Source organism: Oryzias latipes, chromosome 10, assembly GCF_002234675.1.
Source record: "Oryzias latipes chromosome 10, ASM223467v1".
NCBI lineage: Eukaryota > Metazoa > Chordata > Actinopteri > Beloniformes > Adrianichthyidae > Oryzias > Oryzias latipes.
Window position 1 is genome coordinate 26,601,136 of NC_019868.2, and position 14,411 is coordinate 26,615,546.

Genomic DNA, 14,411 nt, shown 5'->3' on the forward strand with positions numbered 1-14,411 from the left:
AATCAACAAGAGATCAAATATTTCCTTTATTGTAGACCACAGATGCTTCTTTCCATCTGTTGTACTCAACTTTTGAAGAATTTACCTTTCCTTTGTGCAGGTACAGGATTTTTTGTTTGTTTTTATGCCTTGAAAATGTGCACGACACCAGAAGTACCTTTTGGTAAGTTCAAAAAACAAAGGAAGGGCTCGCTTTCTGTCCCTGCTGCGTCAGACGTTTCTTCCTCAAAGTTCACAGCAGGGCGGGACAAAAACCAACCCGGTGAGCCTCGGGTACAGCGGGCTTTGCATGGATTTGCACAGCAAACACCGAACGCAGCTGAAGGCAAACCAACAAAACTCACCATAAACCCGGCTCAGGGTCGACTCCGAGGCGGGACGAGGACTCCAGGGAGGTGACCTGCAAAGCATGAAGTGCGCAAACTGCAGTAGCTCTGTGTTTACTATCTGCACTGTGAGCACTTTTGAACTGCCAGGTCCAGAACATGTTCAGCTCCAGGAGGCCGGGATGGAACGGGTCGCTCTATAGCTGAGCTGCATGATGGCATCGATCATACGAGTAAGTGTCAAAGCCTTCATAATCCAACAAAGCAAACAAGAAATCAGAGAAACATTCAAATCCTCGGCTTTTGAATTTGCTGAGGATTCCCGAAACAAAAGGACAAACCCTCCAGCTAAAAGGAGCAACTAGGGCAGTAGATCCTGAACTTCTTCACTAGCTACACTAGGTGCACCTTAGCTGGAAGGCAGCGCAACAGGCGGGACAGGCTGCAGGACTGCTTTGTTCTCCAGAAACCCCAACAGCATCTGAAACAAAAAGATGCAACTGCTGAGCTCCGCTGCATAAAACGTGAAAATAAAGTCAATGAAAAAATGAGAAAAGAACTTATTTTAACCCTTGTGCTATCTTAGATGACCCCCCCCCCCTTACATTGACATGTTCTCCCTACCATGACAAAGGTGGATAAAGGTGGAAAGATTTCATGTAATCCATGGACACCAGTGAAGATCACAAATCATTGAAGAAAAAAGGTTCAGAGCACTGTCTAGTGGGTCTAGATGACCCAACTCCCAATGTTAAAGTGCCTAGGATAGCACAAGGGTTAACAGAAAAGTATCACAATTACACAAAACAACCTCAGATTTACGACAGAGTGTTCGGGCCACCATGAAAACAAAAATAAAAAAATGCGAGAATAAAGTGGTAAAATTCTAAGAAAAGTCAGATATGTACTATAATGCATTTGGACCTCTGCAAGCATTGGTTGTTTTTGTTGTTGTTTCTAGTTTCCTTAGTAAACAGACTGTTGCCTCATAAATGTGAGACTTTCATCTTGTAAATTTTTAATTTATAGTTTTCATTATTGTAAAAAAAAAAAAAAGACTTTGCTTATAATTCTAAAAATGTATTCTTGGAAAAACTTTTTTCTCAAAAGGTTTTTTACTTATTTCTCTTCGATTTTTGACTTTATTCTTGTAAAATTATGACTTTTTCCCTCATAATTGTATGACTTTATTTTTGTAAATGTATTTGTTTTATCCTCCATTGTAAATGTTAGCAACACACATAAATCCTCCCAAACACTTTCAATATTTTCCTTTTAAAAAAAACCTTTTAATGCAACATTTCTGGTCTTTAAAATACTTTCAATTCCTTTAACTGCACTGTAACTTTCTGTAATTCTCTTTAGACGAATTCAGTCTAAAAAATACTCTGTTAAGTTCACGAATTCCTCATTTTTTGAACACTTTAATGCTCTAAAAGGTCCAGAAAAAAACATCAGGATGTGAACTCACATTACTGATGTTGAATGCAGAGTTATGACAAGTTTATTAGCTCGAATCTTCTCCCACAGACAATATAAAGGTTTTTAAAACAATTGAACACAGATGAGCTCACAGAAATGAAATAAGGTTTAAGATTTTTTTACCCATAATTCACCACAAAAACCTGGATTCATTGCTTCATTGTTAATTCCACAACTCGTGATGCCAGGACTGAACGCAAAAAGATGATGAGTTTTACAAACGTGAGTGAACTATCCAATAGTTGTAATAAAGTGAGACTAACTTTTATTACTCGAGTAGAAGTTTAAATAAAGGGGAAAAAAAGAAAAAGACAAGTGGACTACAGAAAACAATTAGAAATGTTTTTTCAGTCCTAAGTGTTAAATCAAGAAAACAAAAAGAATTAAAAGTATCGGCTGAAGGTTTGAAAGGTTTACTGATGGATAAAATAACATTTCTACAAAAGTAAATATTCAAGAAATATTACACCAAAATATATATTACTCAAGTAGAAGGAAAAAAGTAGTCAAGTGTAGGGAAAATATGAGAAACTTGTTTTTTTGAAATACATAAAAGGCAGTTTTGGTTGACGTCTTTAAAAGTATTTACTGATATGTAACAAAATGTATAAAGAACAGCAGATATTAGACTTTTGCTGGTTTCCAATTTGCAAAATAAACTTCTGCTTTTCTTTATAGAAGATGTCAAAAAATCTCTATTATTTCCAGCTAATATTAGCTTTAAATATATTTGCTTAACAAAGAACAATTATTATTATTATTATAACAAGTTTACTGTCTGACTAATTTTTGAAAGAGGCTGCAGCAATTTGTGTTGATTTTGTTTCACAGTCAAAGTGGAAAAACATCAGACGACAAATCTAAACAAATTTTTTAATAATATCCTTTTTTTAATATCTACTGACAGAATTTTAAAAAATGATTTGAAAAGTCAAATCATCAAATCAATTTGGTATTCTCTTTGAAAATGCCAATAAAACAAAATCATTTCATGCTTTGTTAAATGAAAAAATACATTTTTGTTAGTGTTTAATGTGAGAATGTAATAAACATGCTACAGTTATTTCCCTATTTAAAGGAAAAATGCTTTTTAGAAACTTAAGAAAAGGATTTTGAATTAAAAAAAGAAATATTTCATAAAATCTTGTAAACTAAATTAAAATTAAGATTATTAATTGAAATGTTTTTAGTCTTTTGGTAGTAAAACTAATTCCTTAGATTAAATGGAATAAAACTAAAATAAATCCCAGATTCAGTTTGGCTGTTTAGACCTGCCCCCCTCCCCCCATTTATTAGGAGTACATATTTTTTATATAAAAAGTAACTTTTTAAGAGGTGGTTCAGTGTAACTCTTTACTCGAAGTCTGGGCGTTTCTCGTGACATTTGCGACTTTTGGGGAAAATTTCCACGAGCTTGAGAGGGCGGAGTTTAAACTTATGAGCGCCATTTAAAAAAAAAGAACATTATCTTTAAATAAATGTTTGAAACAGATCATATTTTGGGCTTGAATTGGGTTTGTAACGTAGCTGAAGTGATCCGAGGTCCTTAATAATTCAAATGAATGGATTTTTTGTTGATTGAGGCCCATTTTTTCCTCCCAACAATCTGGTGCTGACGCCTGGCGCAGACTCCGTGCGCTTTGGATCCACTGGAGATCCTGGAGCTGCTCCTCCAAATGAGTGAAAACCCGAGTGAAACTGTAAGCAAGCTGCACCGTGAAGCATTCATTCACACAAATGTGTGTTCGGAGTAAAGAAAAGTTAATGAAAGCGGCGGTGAGCTCACCTCACTGTGCGCTCTGCTCCCCATCAGGACTCCTCTGCAGATGGAAAGACCCTGCTGCTGCCTTTTTTTAACTAACAAAACGTTCTGTCATGCATGAACATTGTAGGCGCATCTTCTTCTTCTTCTTGTCTCATTTTGGGGGTGGGGGACAGACGCAAATCCTCTGGTTCCGTCCACAAAAAGTCCTCTGACTGCGCGCGCGCGCGCGGAACTTTTGGAGAAACATCTTTGCATTAAAAACGGGTTTTGGTTAATTCATCTGGACCCGACGTAAAGCTGCAGCCTCGAGCGGATCAGGGAAGGAAGAGCACGAGGGTTTGGGACCTGAAACCCCCCCACCACCAGCAGCGGAACTCTGCGACCCTGCCCCCACTGAGCAGTCTGCTGGGGTCCTGACCAGCTTAACGCACGCAGCGCGTGGAGACCGCCACGCAGATAATGGAGAAGACTCAAGTCACTCAAGTCATTGAAATCTGGTTCAATCAATATCAGCCTTCAATTTTAAATCAAATAAAAAGAAATATTTTTTTTTTCCTGGAAATGCATCAAACAAAACAAAAACAAAAATAACTTCACACAAAATAGTTGCAATAACATTTTATTTCCAAGAATTCTTTCACACTTTAATTATCCTTTTTTTTATTTAAAGCTATGTACACTTTAAATCGCTCCTATGGTCAATAAAACATCCAGTGTGAAAAGAATAAAGGCGGGGGAGGGGGCGGGGGGGGGGCAGCAAAGTAGAAAAATAAAGAAGTAAAACTAAAATACTGAAAACTTGAATAACTGTGAAGTATAATGACGTCAACCAATCCTTGTGTCTGTATAATAACGTGTGGGATTCATGTTCTCCTTAAGAGTTAAGGCTTCAAGAAAGCAGTTTCTTGTGCAACTAATTCAAGGTGCCATTTGCTGACAACAGCGCCCCCTGGTGGGTCGACTGTGAACAACGTGTCGTCACCAAAGTGCATGTCAGGACTGACCTCAAATTCCACATTAGTACAGATATTTACATCCCAAATGCAATTTAAAAAAAATAAAAATAAGATTTAAAACCAAAGTTTTTTTTTAATCTCACATCTGTCAAAGGCTTTTGACTAAACCCACTTACCATTCGCAGTTTGTTAGGAATGTTTATTATAACATTTAACGAAACATAAAATTGTGAAATCAGGTCACAAATTTGCTATTATTTTATCAAATACATTTAACTAACTGATGGCATGATGAAAGACTGATTCTGACCCATGTATTGAAAACATGTCACAGTCTAAAAGTCAGTCAATTAAAAAAATAAAACCGATAAACCACTTATTTTCATTTCGACTTTGGTTTAATAACAAATTATGATTATCCGTTAAATCGCTTTAAATAAATTACCATTATTACAACCTGCTACACTTGAATTCATAGCACATTTAACCTAAAAAAAAAGCATTGGCTTTATTTTGTTAAAAAAAAAAAAAAAAAAAAAAGAGGCTGCACTTCCTGTTCAAGTCCAAACGTGTCACATTTGAGTCTGCACAGAAGCCGCCCGTGTCCTGCAGTTTTAAAAACAACTAATAAAATGTTCCGCACGAGAGAGCAGGTATGAAAAAGAGGACACGGCTTTTGCAAACTCCATGAGGTATACCCTTAAAGACTGTACATTTAAACGCCCACTTTTTTAGGCGTTTGTTTGGGTGACGAAAGCAGAGGGGAAGCGCTTCAGCCGAGGCACCCGAACGCATCACAACCAGCACAACGATCGAGCTCACTTCCGCTTTAAGGTCTGCTTTCCGAGTCAAAAGGTTAGTGGGCGTGTAACAAATGTTTTTGAGAGCGTCGCCGCTCTACTGTTCGTTATGTAACCCTGATGCTCAGTGATGCTCGTCCAGTCAGATCAATCGACCGGCTGCTCACGAATCGATTCTCTCCCTCGCCGTTTCAGTCATTTAAGCGGCACGAAGGAAGGCCGCTCAAGTCCCCGCCCACAAAAAACAAACAACAAAAGGCAAATAATAGAGCAAACTAAGCATTCAGGTAAGGTAAAGCAGTTTACCAGGAAAATATAATAGAAAAATAATATATTTAACTCTCAACAGCATTTCAATCTCTACAATATGGAGACGGCTTTCATGTCAGAGGCTGTTTTTAATGGAAGTGGGTTTCCACCAGCATCAAAACGGGTGGAAAAGTAACAGTTTAAGGTCCGAGAACGGAGGAAAGGAATCTCACTTGTATGAAATAAGAAGCTCGGAGGATTAAATAACAAGATCTTGGCCCATTGGGTTGATGGTTGAATCACCTCTGCATCAAACCAGAGAGTCAAGAGACTAACCTTAACATGTTTCCCTATATCTTATACTTTATTTCAAAACTTAATGCGTGTTCTTGGACTCACTTTGACCCATGGGGGAATGTTATTTTAAGGCTCCTCGGGGGCGGTGGGTCGCTTTAGATCCCGGATCTGCTTGATCAGGTAGTTTTTCTCGTCGCAGAACTGCTCGTCCTCGGATCTGTCCGTCTGGAAGTGGCTCAGGAAGTCCACCAGCTTGGTCTGGTTCTTGAGCAGGATGTCCAGCACGGGCTGAGTCTTGTTGGGGTTGGCGACAAAAACCTGCATGTGACAGAAGGGGGGGGGGGGGGGGGGGGGGATTTCAGATGGGAGGGAATAATATGTGTAAAAGTTGAAAGATCCACTGATGAACATGGCGTTTTTAACATGTTCTTGTGGCGTTTTTCTCATGATGGAGGACATTTTTACAGACAATCAAGCTTAAAAATTGTATTTCTGAGTATTTCTTTATTCAAATTGATTCAAGTGAATCGGGAGCAGACGAAAAGATGAGCGCTTTAAAATAGAGTGTGGCGAGTCACAAGCTATCAGTTCTGCTCCATTCTGATGCATCCACTCATAGACGACTAGATCCACGTACGACTTCGTTTTTCCTCGTCTGAGCTGACGCCTTGATGGCTCAAATATTGCCCACCATTTTTGCCCCGTAAACAGAGAGTTTGTTTATGGGTGATGGGAAGGGGGGCCTGGATTGACATGAGAACTTGGACAGAGTGGGCGCGACTTCACCCATAGAGAATGTCTGACTTTCAGCTCAAAGGAAGTCTATTTTTTTTTTCCCCGCAATACAGACGCCGCCATGATGGATGCTGTCAATAAGCAGCGATTGGTCTGAGTCACCGTTTCTATGGCAACCTCTCAAATCTGTCAGGAGTGAGGTGAGGTTTTTCGGAAGGCCGTACCCCCCTTCACTTGAAAGCGGGCTCTGGAAATCTGTCAACCAAACGTTCAATACGAGACGACATTCTCGTGTTGAGGCATCTGATTGGCCGGTTGAGTAGTTGCACTACAGAACACATTTTTTTGGAATGGTTCAGAACTTGTTTAAAAAAATAAATGAATAAATAAAAAAAAGGTAGCAGAGCAAGATGGGTTGTTGTGACAAAAAGAATGACTGAGCCGCTCATTTTTCAATAGAAGTCTATGGGAGTTTGGCTTCTTGGAGCCAGCGTGTACTAGAGATGGCGCTTTGGCTCACGTGTCCAGCTCTTACAGTGAAACCCCGTTTCGGTGCGTGGATCACTCCCGGAGAAGTCACATGATCAATACAGCCACTGTGTCGGTGCGTCACAGAGGAGCCAAACAAGGAAGCGCGTCTACCAGCAGTGCTGCCAGAGTCTGCGGTTTCCCATCCAGTTGGGTGGGTTTGATTTTGAGGAGAAGTTTAGATTTGGGCGGTTTTCGCGGCAATTTGGCGGGTTTTAGTTTGTTTTATTATGAGTCTAAGCTAGCTTTTATTTTGAAAGATATTTTATTTTGAAAAAAAATTACCGGCTCTTCTCGGTTACATTACCGTCACTTGGGTGCTAAATCAGTCCAGCGGTGAGTTTAACAGAGCAGGGTGAAAAAAATACTTTTTTTGATGCCTCGGATGCGCACAGCTTCCAGCTGTTGAACGATTCTCGCGCTCCCCCCCCCCCCCCCGTTTTCCCCGCCCACCTGTGTTCAATGTTTTATTTTACTGAGTCTTTACTTAAGATGTTGAATGTGGCGTTTTAATGAGATTGGTGGAATTATTTCATAGTTTTAATAGTGTTTTTGGCCTTTTTGTTGCTCCTGTTCCTCTCCGCTTCCACTAGCAGAATATAATTCCATTTCAAACGGACTCTTATTTGAAATGAACCATTACATGTTTTGGAGGTTAAATGTGGCATTTGTTCAGCAGAACTGTCAAACTTAAAAGCACTTCCCCAATGCTGGGGAATTATAGAGCGAGACAAGGGAGTGAGGAAGTATGACGACAAATATTGTGTTTAGATTAAATGTAATCAGTATATCAGTGGAGTTTCTTAACTTGGTCGCCTGCAATGACGTGTTTGGTCCAGCAGGAGTCAGTATTGAGTCACGCAGTAACGACACAGGATCAGTACAGTTTGGGCAATGTGCCGAAACGCTTCACGAGGCCTCATCTACCCATCACTAACGTGTACTCCCTGTTTGGAATGGGAGGGGAGGGGCCACTCAGTCAAGTTCTCATATACAATCAATGGCACCAAGGTGCCTTTTTAATGAACCACTGCCGCTCTGCAGAGACTATGTCCTTGAAAATGTTTGGGTTTTTTTGGGCTGAAAACAGAATAACCGTAGTTAAGAGACCACTGGGAACACTTTGAAGACTGGATTTTTCTAGAGGTGTCGGGTTCCACGCTCACCTTGAAGACGTGAAAGGCTTCAAACTGGATGTTTCGGCTGTTGTCTCTCAGCATGTTCATCATCAGCTTCAGGTTCTCCGACCGGCTGATGTACTTGGTCATAACAGTGAAGTTGTGTCTGTCCAGGAGAAGTTCTCCGAGAAGCTTCCAGAAAAAGCAAATGTTGAATAAAAAAAAATGAACGGACAAAATGTAAAAACTGTGGCTTTGATGGAGCGGAGCAGGAGGGAGTACCTTCAGAGACTGCCGCTTGGTGACGTAGTTGTCAGAGTGCAGAAGCTTTTCGTAATCTGTAAACACCTGAGAGATTTGAGAGGAACAGTGAGCGCCAGCAGAATCATCTGTTTGGAAACCAACAGTAGGAAAAAAAACTCACTCGGTCGTAATTCTTCTCCAGGAAATCTGCACACATAATCTTGTGTCTTGTGAGAAGATCCTGATTAGAAATGGAGTCCGGTGAGCTGTGATGTCTTCGTTTTATGGGATGGGGGGTGGGGGGTTTGCAGTAAAAACTGTACCTTAAACGAGGCGAAGGCATCCGAGGCGATGTCAAAGGTCGAGAGCTCCACGTAACGGAAGAAGCAGAAGAAGTCCTCGGAGTAGAGCACCGTCCTGGCCAGAGGCTCGTGGCGCAGGCACTCTCTCAGCATCATGCCGCAGTTCAGAGCCACCTCCGCGTTCTCGTATCTGCACGGGTTCAGACACGTCAGGTCCAGGTGGAGAAACACGCATCATTAGGCATCAGCGCACACCCACTATGAAAGAGTTAGCAATAAACAGCCACTAAAAAGTCATTACAAGCACTTAATCTCAGGATTATCTGGAGGAGGAGGTATTTTGTGGTTTCTGAGGGAAAGGCGATTCTCCTCACGCAGCAAGGAAGTACATTAGTGACGGAGTAATCCGCCACACGAGCGTTAAATGTCAGGGTTTTGAAGTTCGCCTCAGACAATCGAGCCGAAAGGTCGTCTTTGTAGATGTGACATTTTCGGATTTCGGTTCAAAAACAGAAGCAGCAGAACCCCGTCAGCCCGCCGCGGCGACAGGCTGAGGCTGCGTTTCATCCACCGGCAGAACGGTCAACACGAACGCCGTGTCGCCAAGACACAGAGCGGCTGCACGTGGGCAATGAAGGCTGTGGATTTTTTTTTTTTTTTTAAAGCGGTGAAACCTGCTCCCTACTATCTCTGAGCTCATCGACAGAGGCAAGAGCAACAAGTTCCTGCGTGTTCCTCTCAGAGGGTTTGAGGCGTACACAGGTGGAGGAACAGACAGTTTTACAAACCCCATTAGGTCTTAATAAAACAGTTTCAGGATTTTCTGCAAATCCAGGAAAGGAGGAAGCAGACAAAATCTTTACAAGCGCTTTGTTGTTAGTGTTGGCTCATATTAAAACCCCCTAAAATGTTTTTGTTTTTCAGTTTTTAACCATTCAAGCCGCTCCACAGAGGTCACAGACGCCACGCACGCAGTGTCCCGGGATATGAAATAAATGGAGAAGGGCACCATTCAAACTCAGTGGAAGTAAAATCCTGAGTGGAGCTGAACTAATGAGAAGCTTTGTGTGGAGCTAGTCGACTGTTGCAGTCATTTGGTTTTGCTCACTCCAACATTTGGAGCGAAAGAAAATGTTTAAAACTGCAAAAAGCTGTTTATTAGCTGCCACCATTATTAAAATAAGCACTGAAAACAAAAACACAGCAATTTCCCCTTTTCATTACGGTGCACTGAAACTATGAGATGTTTTCTCATTTTTCTTTGATTTAAACTTCCTTTGGACCCTTACCAGCTGTTTTTTTTATTGTTTCTACTTGTCGTGTTTACATTCACCTCATTCAAAGTTTTTTTTGTTTTTGTTTTTTTGGACAGAGAGCTCTCTGTTTACACTCTCTCCCGCTAGCTTACAGCCCCAACACCCCCCCAACTGAACATTAAAGGTGCAACAAAGATTTGAGCTCTCCAGCCGCACAGTTTTGATTCAGATGCCAACGCAGACGAGGAAAACAAAGACGTGGATGCATGGGAATGGAGCGGAGCAGGGACGAGCTGTGGGCCCCCCAGCGTGTTCTCTACGTTACAAATACGATCCTTTTCAAACCGCTTTTTTTCCTCTGCTCCTGATGTACAACGGTTTGAATAAAGAAATACTCAGATATTCTATTTTAGGCCTAATTTGTTGATATCTAAGAATAGGACTAAGAAATTGTCTTTTCTGGGCGCCTTTCTCTGCACTCAAAGAGATAAAACACTTGTAACGAAAGCAGAACAGTTAAAAAAGGTCGTTTTAAAAGTTTAAATACATTTTTATCCATCTTCTCTAAGCTTAAATTAGATGTCGTCATCAGAAAAAGGTGCTAAAAGCAGTATTTGGGTCTTCATCACTTCTCCACTACAGTGTTCCCTCACCATAAAGCAGTTCACCTTTTGCAGGTTCGCTGATTGTTTTTGGTTTTTTATTATTTAGCGTTCTGCCTCCTGGTGGGCTGTAAACTATTGTTATTCAACCTCCACCGTGTCTCCTGTACTGTAAAATGTACATAAATCTCAGATTTTTGTGTCATTCTATGATATTTCTCTACAAAAGTTTTGAACTTTGAAAAGAGAGAAGTGGAAATGTTCATGTCTGAGAAAAGTGAATAAAGTGCAGCCGGTAGTTTTACAGCCTTAAAACGCCGATCATTAAAATAAATTTAAGCTGATTACGTCTGGATTTTCCAAATCGTGCTCAGCATGCAGCACCCATCCTTAACGAGCAGCCACTGTTTAAAGACGTTTTCATCCAATTCTTAAAAAAAACAAAAGTGTGACCCACGCCAACCATGAGACAAGTTACGGTTTCAAACTCTCTACTTTATTTGAACAAAGACTTTAAATCTTAGCCGACTGCTCGAGTCATTTAAATAGAGACCTGTGTGAACCGGCGGCTCAGTCAGGTCGGTTTATGACGACAGCGTATCAAATTCCTGCACTACTTACCCTTTCAGAAGCATGAAGAGGATCTCTGGGTGCGTGGAGATGTATTCAACTGTGGGTGTGCGAGTGCCGATCTGGCGCCTCACGATGTTGCTGAACAACTGAACCACATCCTTCTTTCCCTAGAGAAGAAAAAAGAGATGACGATCAGAGCAAAAAAACGGCAGTAAAGCCTTCCTGGAGCCAGTGGAGAAAGCTCACCTCAAAGTCGATCTTCTGGAGGTTTGCTATGAGAGCGATCAGCAGGTTGGTGTTGTACAGCTCCTGTGCCAGCTGAGCCACGGCTTCGGTTTGGGGTTCCTTGTCGCCGGTTCCACATAACACCTCCTTCAGGGAAGCCAGGTTCTTGGAAGCTTCCTCTGCAATCTTGAAAGCCCACAAGAACGGATTTATTCAGAAAAGGTGGCGCTGACATATTTTTTCACATGATGGAAGGAGAGAGGGATTCCTGACCTTTTCGCTCTTTTTGCCGTCCCCAGCATCCAGTTTTTCCAGGGCGGCGACATTCTCCTTCAACGTCCTCACTATTTCAGCGGGGCTCTTCTGAGACTTTCCGAAGGGAAAAGGCATGACTGGGATCGATCAAAGCACTGCAACACAAAAGATCACCTGTTCAACCGCGTCAGGAAAACACAGCAAATGCTCTCACATGAAGAGCAGCACACATCTACCAGTTAAATAAAGTTTTATTGAAAAACTCAATCAACCAACAATTTCACAAGTCACAAAACAACAGCAGCGCGGCTAAATTGTTCAACGCTAAGCAGTAATCCAGCTTAATGACCACAGGAGGCCTTGAAAAATGTGTAAAATGCATCTCAAAGGGTGGAACTGTTGCTCCCCTGGCAGCCCAAAAGCTGTTAGTCCAGCTGCCTCACCGAAATTCCTCTCTGATTCTCCAAACCGACCCCGATTCTTAACACCGAGACTACAGGCGAGACAACAGGCTCAGCAGTGCTTCTCATTGCCACATTTAAAGGAAGGAAACAAACGAAAACTAAGCTTTAATGAACTTAAATGCTATAAAAGTCAAGATTATGCTGGAACTAAGAATAAACATGCATCCAAAAAACAAAAGTTGATTAAAAAAAAACACTAATTTCACTGATAAAAGACAGTTGGTGATAAACTTCTAATGATAGAATATGGTTAAAATTCTGATTTGGTGAATAAAAATGATTAATGAAGTAAAAAAAAGACATTTACTATTGGATATAAAGGGCTGGTTGTCGCTGCCAAAATACTTCAAATATTCAGTTTTGATTGACAATTTCATCATTTCACACATTTATATCAAATGTTGATTGTTATTACTTCTATTTCACATATTAGTTTCTGTGTGCTCTAAAAACCAGTTTACACTACAAATTTAATAAATGAACACCAATAATACATGAATAGTTGTACAAAAAGAATTTGCATCTTATCAGAATTTTTTTTACTTAAAAAAAAGTTAAATATGCATTTGATAGATCAATTTGGCATTAAGTGAAGATTGATCCATTTTCTAAACCTATTTGATGCTAAATCTGACCAATTGTGCAAAAAAAACTGTTTTAGAAAAAAAATGGTAACAACCATTTTTTTAAAGGGGGGGGGGGGTGAAAAGAAAAGAACAACATAACCTTGAAATAGTGCTTAAAAAAACGACAAAAAAGCACGCCAACTACACAGAGGGAAATGAAACGACCAGAAGTTGTTTGTGTCACTTTCACTTTAGCTATAAAAACCACTGGGATGAGTGGAAAGGGGGCCCCTAAACACCCGTGTTCGTGGATGCACTCACATTGGATCCGTCCGTGGCAACATCGCTTCTGAAGCTTTATAAAAAATGAAAATAAAATAAAAAAAATTTGAAGGACTAACATCCCAAATGTCACGAATAAAAGTCGTCTACAGTCATTAGCGACATATGGTTAGCATTTAACCAGAAGCGTTAGCGCGAATGTAGCGATACTTTAATAAGTTCACGATGTTTTTTTTTTTATTCTTAATCGTTTTTTTATCTAAAAAAAAATAAAATATAAAACACTTAAAGTGTAGTTCAAACGTCAATTACTGCTCTTTAAATATCATTTCAAAGCTATCTGGAAAGTTAAGCTAGCTTATGACCTAGTTAGCAGCGGCGAGAAACGGGCAAACTAAATGACAGATCCCAGTTTGACGTTGAGGGCCACAGAAAGTACAGCCAACTAAAAAAGCTAGCTCACGCTCGTGACACTCACCGAATAGAGACCAGCTCGGAAGTGAACGAAGCCTTGGTAGTTGTTCGAGGTTAGTTAGCAGAGTAGCAAGTTTTTCTCCACTTTCTTGATTCAGCGTAACGTTACTGTAAAAAGTATGTAACGTTATCGGAGACCGGTCCGACATTAACTAACTAATGGTAACCATAGCGATTATATCCCGTTTTATTTGTAGTTGGGCTTTTTTTTTTTTTACACTTGACGCTTCAGTAAGCTGCCTGGTTTAGCAGAAAGAGTTACTATGCTAGCTCGTCGGACAACTTCATTTCCCTGTTCTTCTCTTTTTCTATCGATACACCCGTCCTCTCATCCAGGGGACGCTGGGCGGGCATGTTATGCCGGACTGATTGATTGACAGCGGATTCAGCCAATTGCGTCAAACAGAACATAAAAAACCGGGAACGCCCTCTGTGGATTTGGTGCGCATGTTTTTAGACTTTACCTTTTTTCGTGTGGGTGGAAACTCACAAAGCCGCCGTCATGGACCTAAAACGGACTGCCCCGCAGCACAAATCAAACAAATATTGAAAAGTGAAGAAATACACGAGCGACTGGATCATGAATTAGAAATTAAACATTAAAAGAAGAAGAATATTACATGTTGATTATGATTATTGTTGCTACTTTTGTTATGTCAGAATTCTAAGAATTATTATAAAAGTGAAATAAAGACCTAATTCTGCCCCAAATAGGGACATTTATTTTTTTTAAATGACATGAAACTAAGAAAATATAATGTTTCCTTCATGCAAATCAACTAAACATAATTGACTAATGTGCAAAGCATCAAATGGAACAAAACTACGGATGCATTTAGCAAAGAAACTTGTGTTGGTTTGCAGAAAACATTTTTCCATCACTTTCAAGACAGCCAGAGAGGAAGTGGATAAA

General features: G+C 40.4%; 1 protein-coding gene and 1 non-coding gene across 2 annotated transcripts; both read right to left on the reverse strand.

Moving 5' to 3' along the window:
- Positions 1-259: 259 nt before the first annotated feature.
- On the reverse strand, positions 260-362 carry mir19b-2 (microRNA 19b-2). The gene has a single exon (NR_107140.1). It is a non-coding gene; the product is annotated as a microRNA 19b-2 (primary transcript).
- A 3,814-nt stretch (positions 363-4,176) lies between these two features.
- LOC101163094 (calcium-binding protein 39) lies at positions 4,177-13,877 on the reverse strand. The gene is made up of 9 exons (XM_004073572.4): positions 13,503-13,877; positions 11,731-11,867; positions 11,479-11,643; positions 11,281-11,399; positions 8,823-8,991; positions 8,681-8,740; positions 8,539-8,604; positions 8,305-8,448; positions 4,177-6,193 (listed from the first exon to the last, which is right to left on the reverse strand). The coding sequence occupies exons 2-9, from the start codon at positions 11,845-11,847 to the stop codon at positions 6,002-6,004; spliced, it is 1,032 nt and encodes a 343-aa protein (XP_004073620.1). The 5' UTR covers positions 11,848-11,867; positions 13,503-13,877; the 3' UTR covers positions 4,177-6,001.
- Between the last annotated feature and the right edge of the window lie 534 nt (positions 13,878-14,411).

Coding starts and splice junctions, on each gene's coding strand:
- LOC101163094 (XM_004073572.4), bottom strand. CDS start 11,847: ATGCCTTTTCCCTTCGGAAAGTCTCAGAAGAGCCCCGCTGAAATAGTG. Junction 11,400..11,478: donor TCCAGAAGATCGACTTTGAG/GTGAGCTTTCTC, acceptor TTTCTTCTCTAG/GGAAAGAAGGATGTGGTTCA. Junction 8,605..8,680: donor TGGAGAAGAATTACGACCGA/GTGAGTTTTTTT, acceptor CAAATCTCTCAG/GTGTTTACAGATTACGAAAA.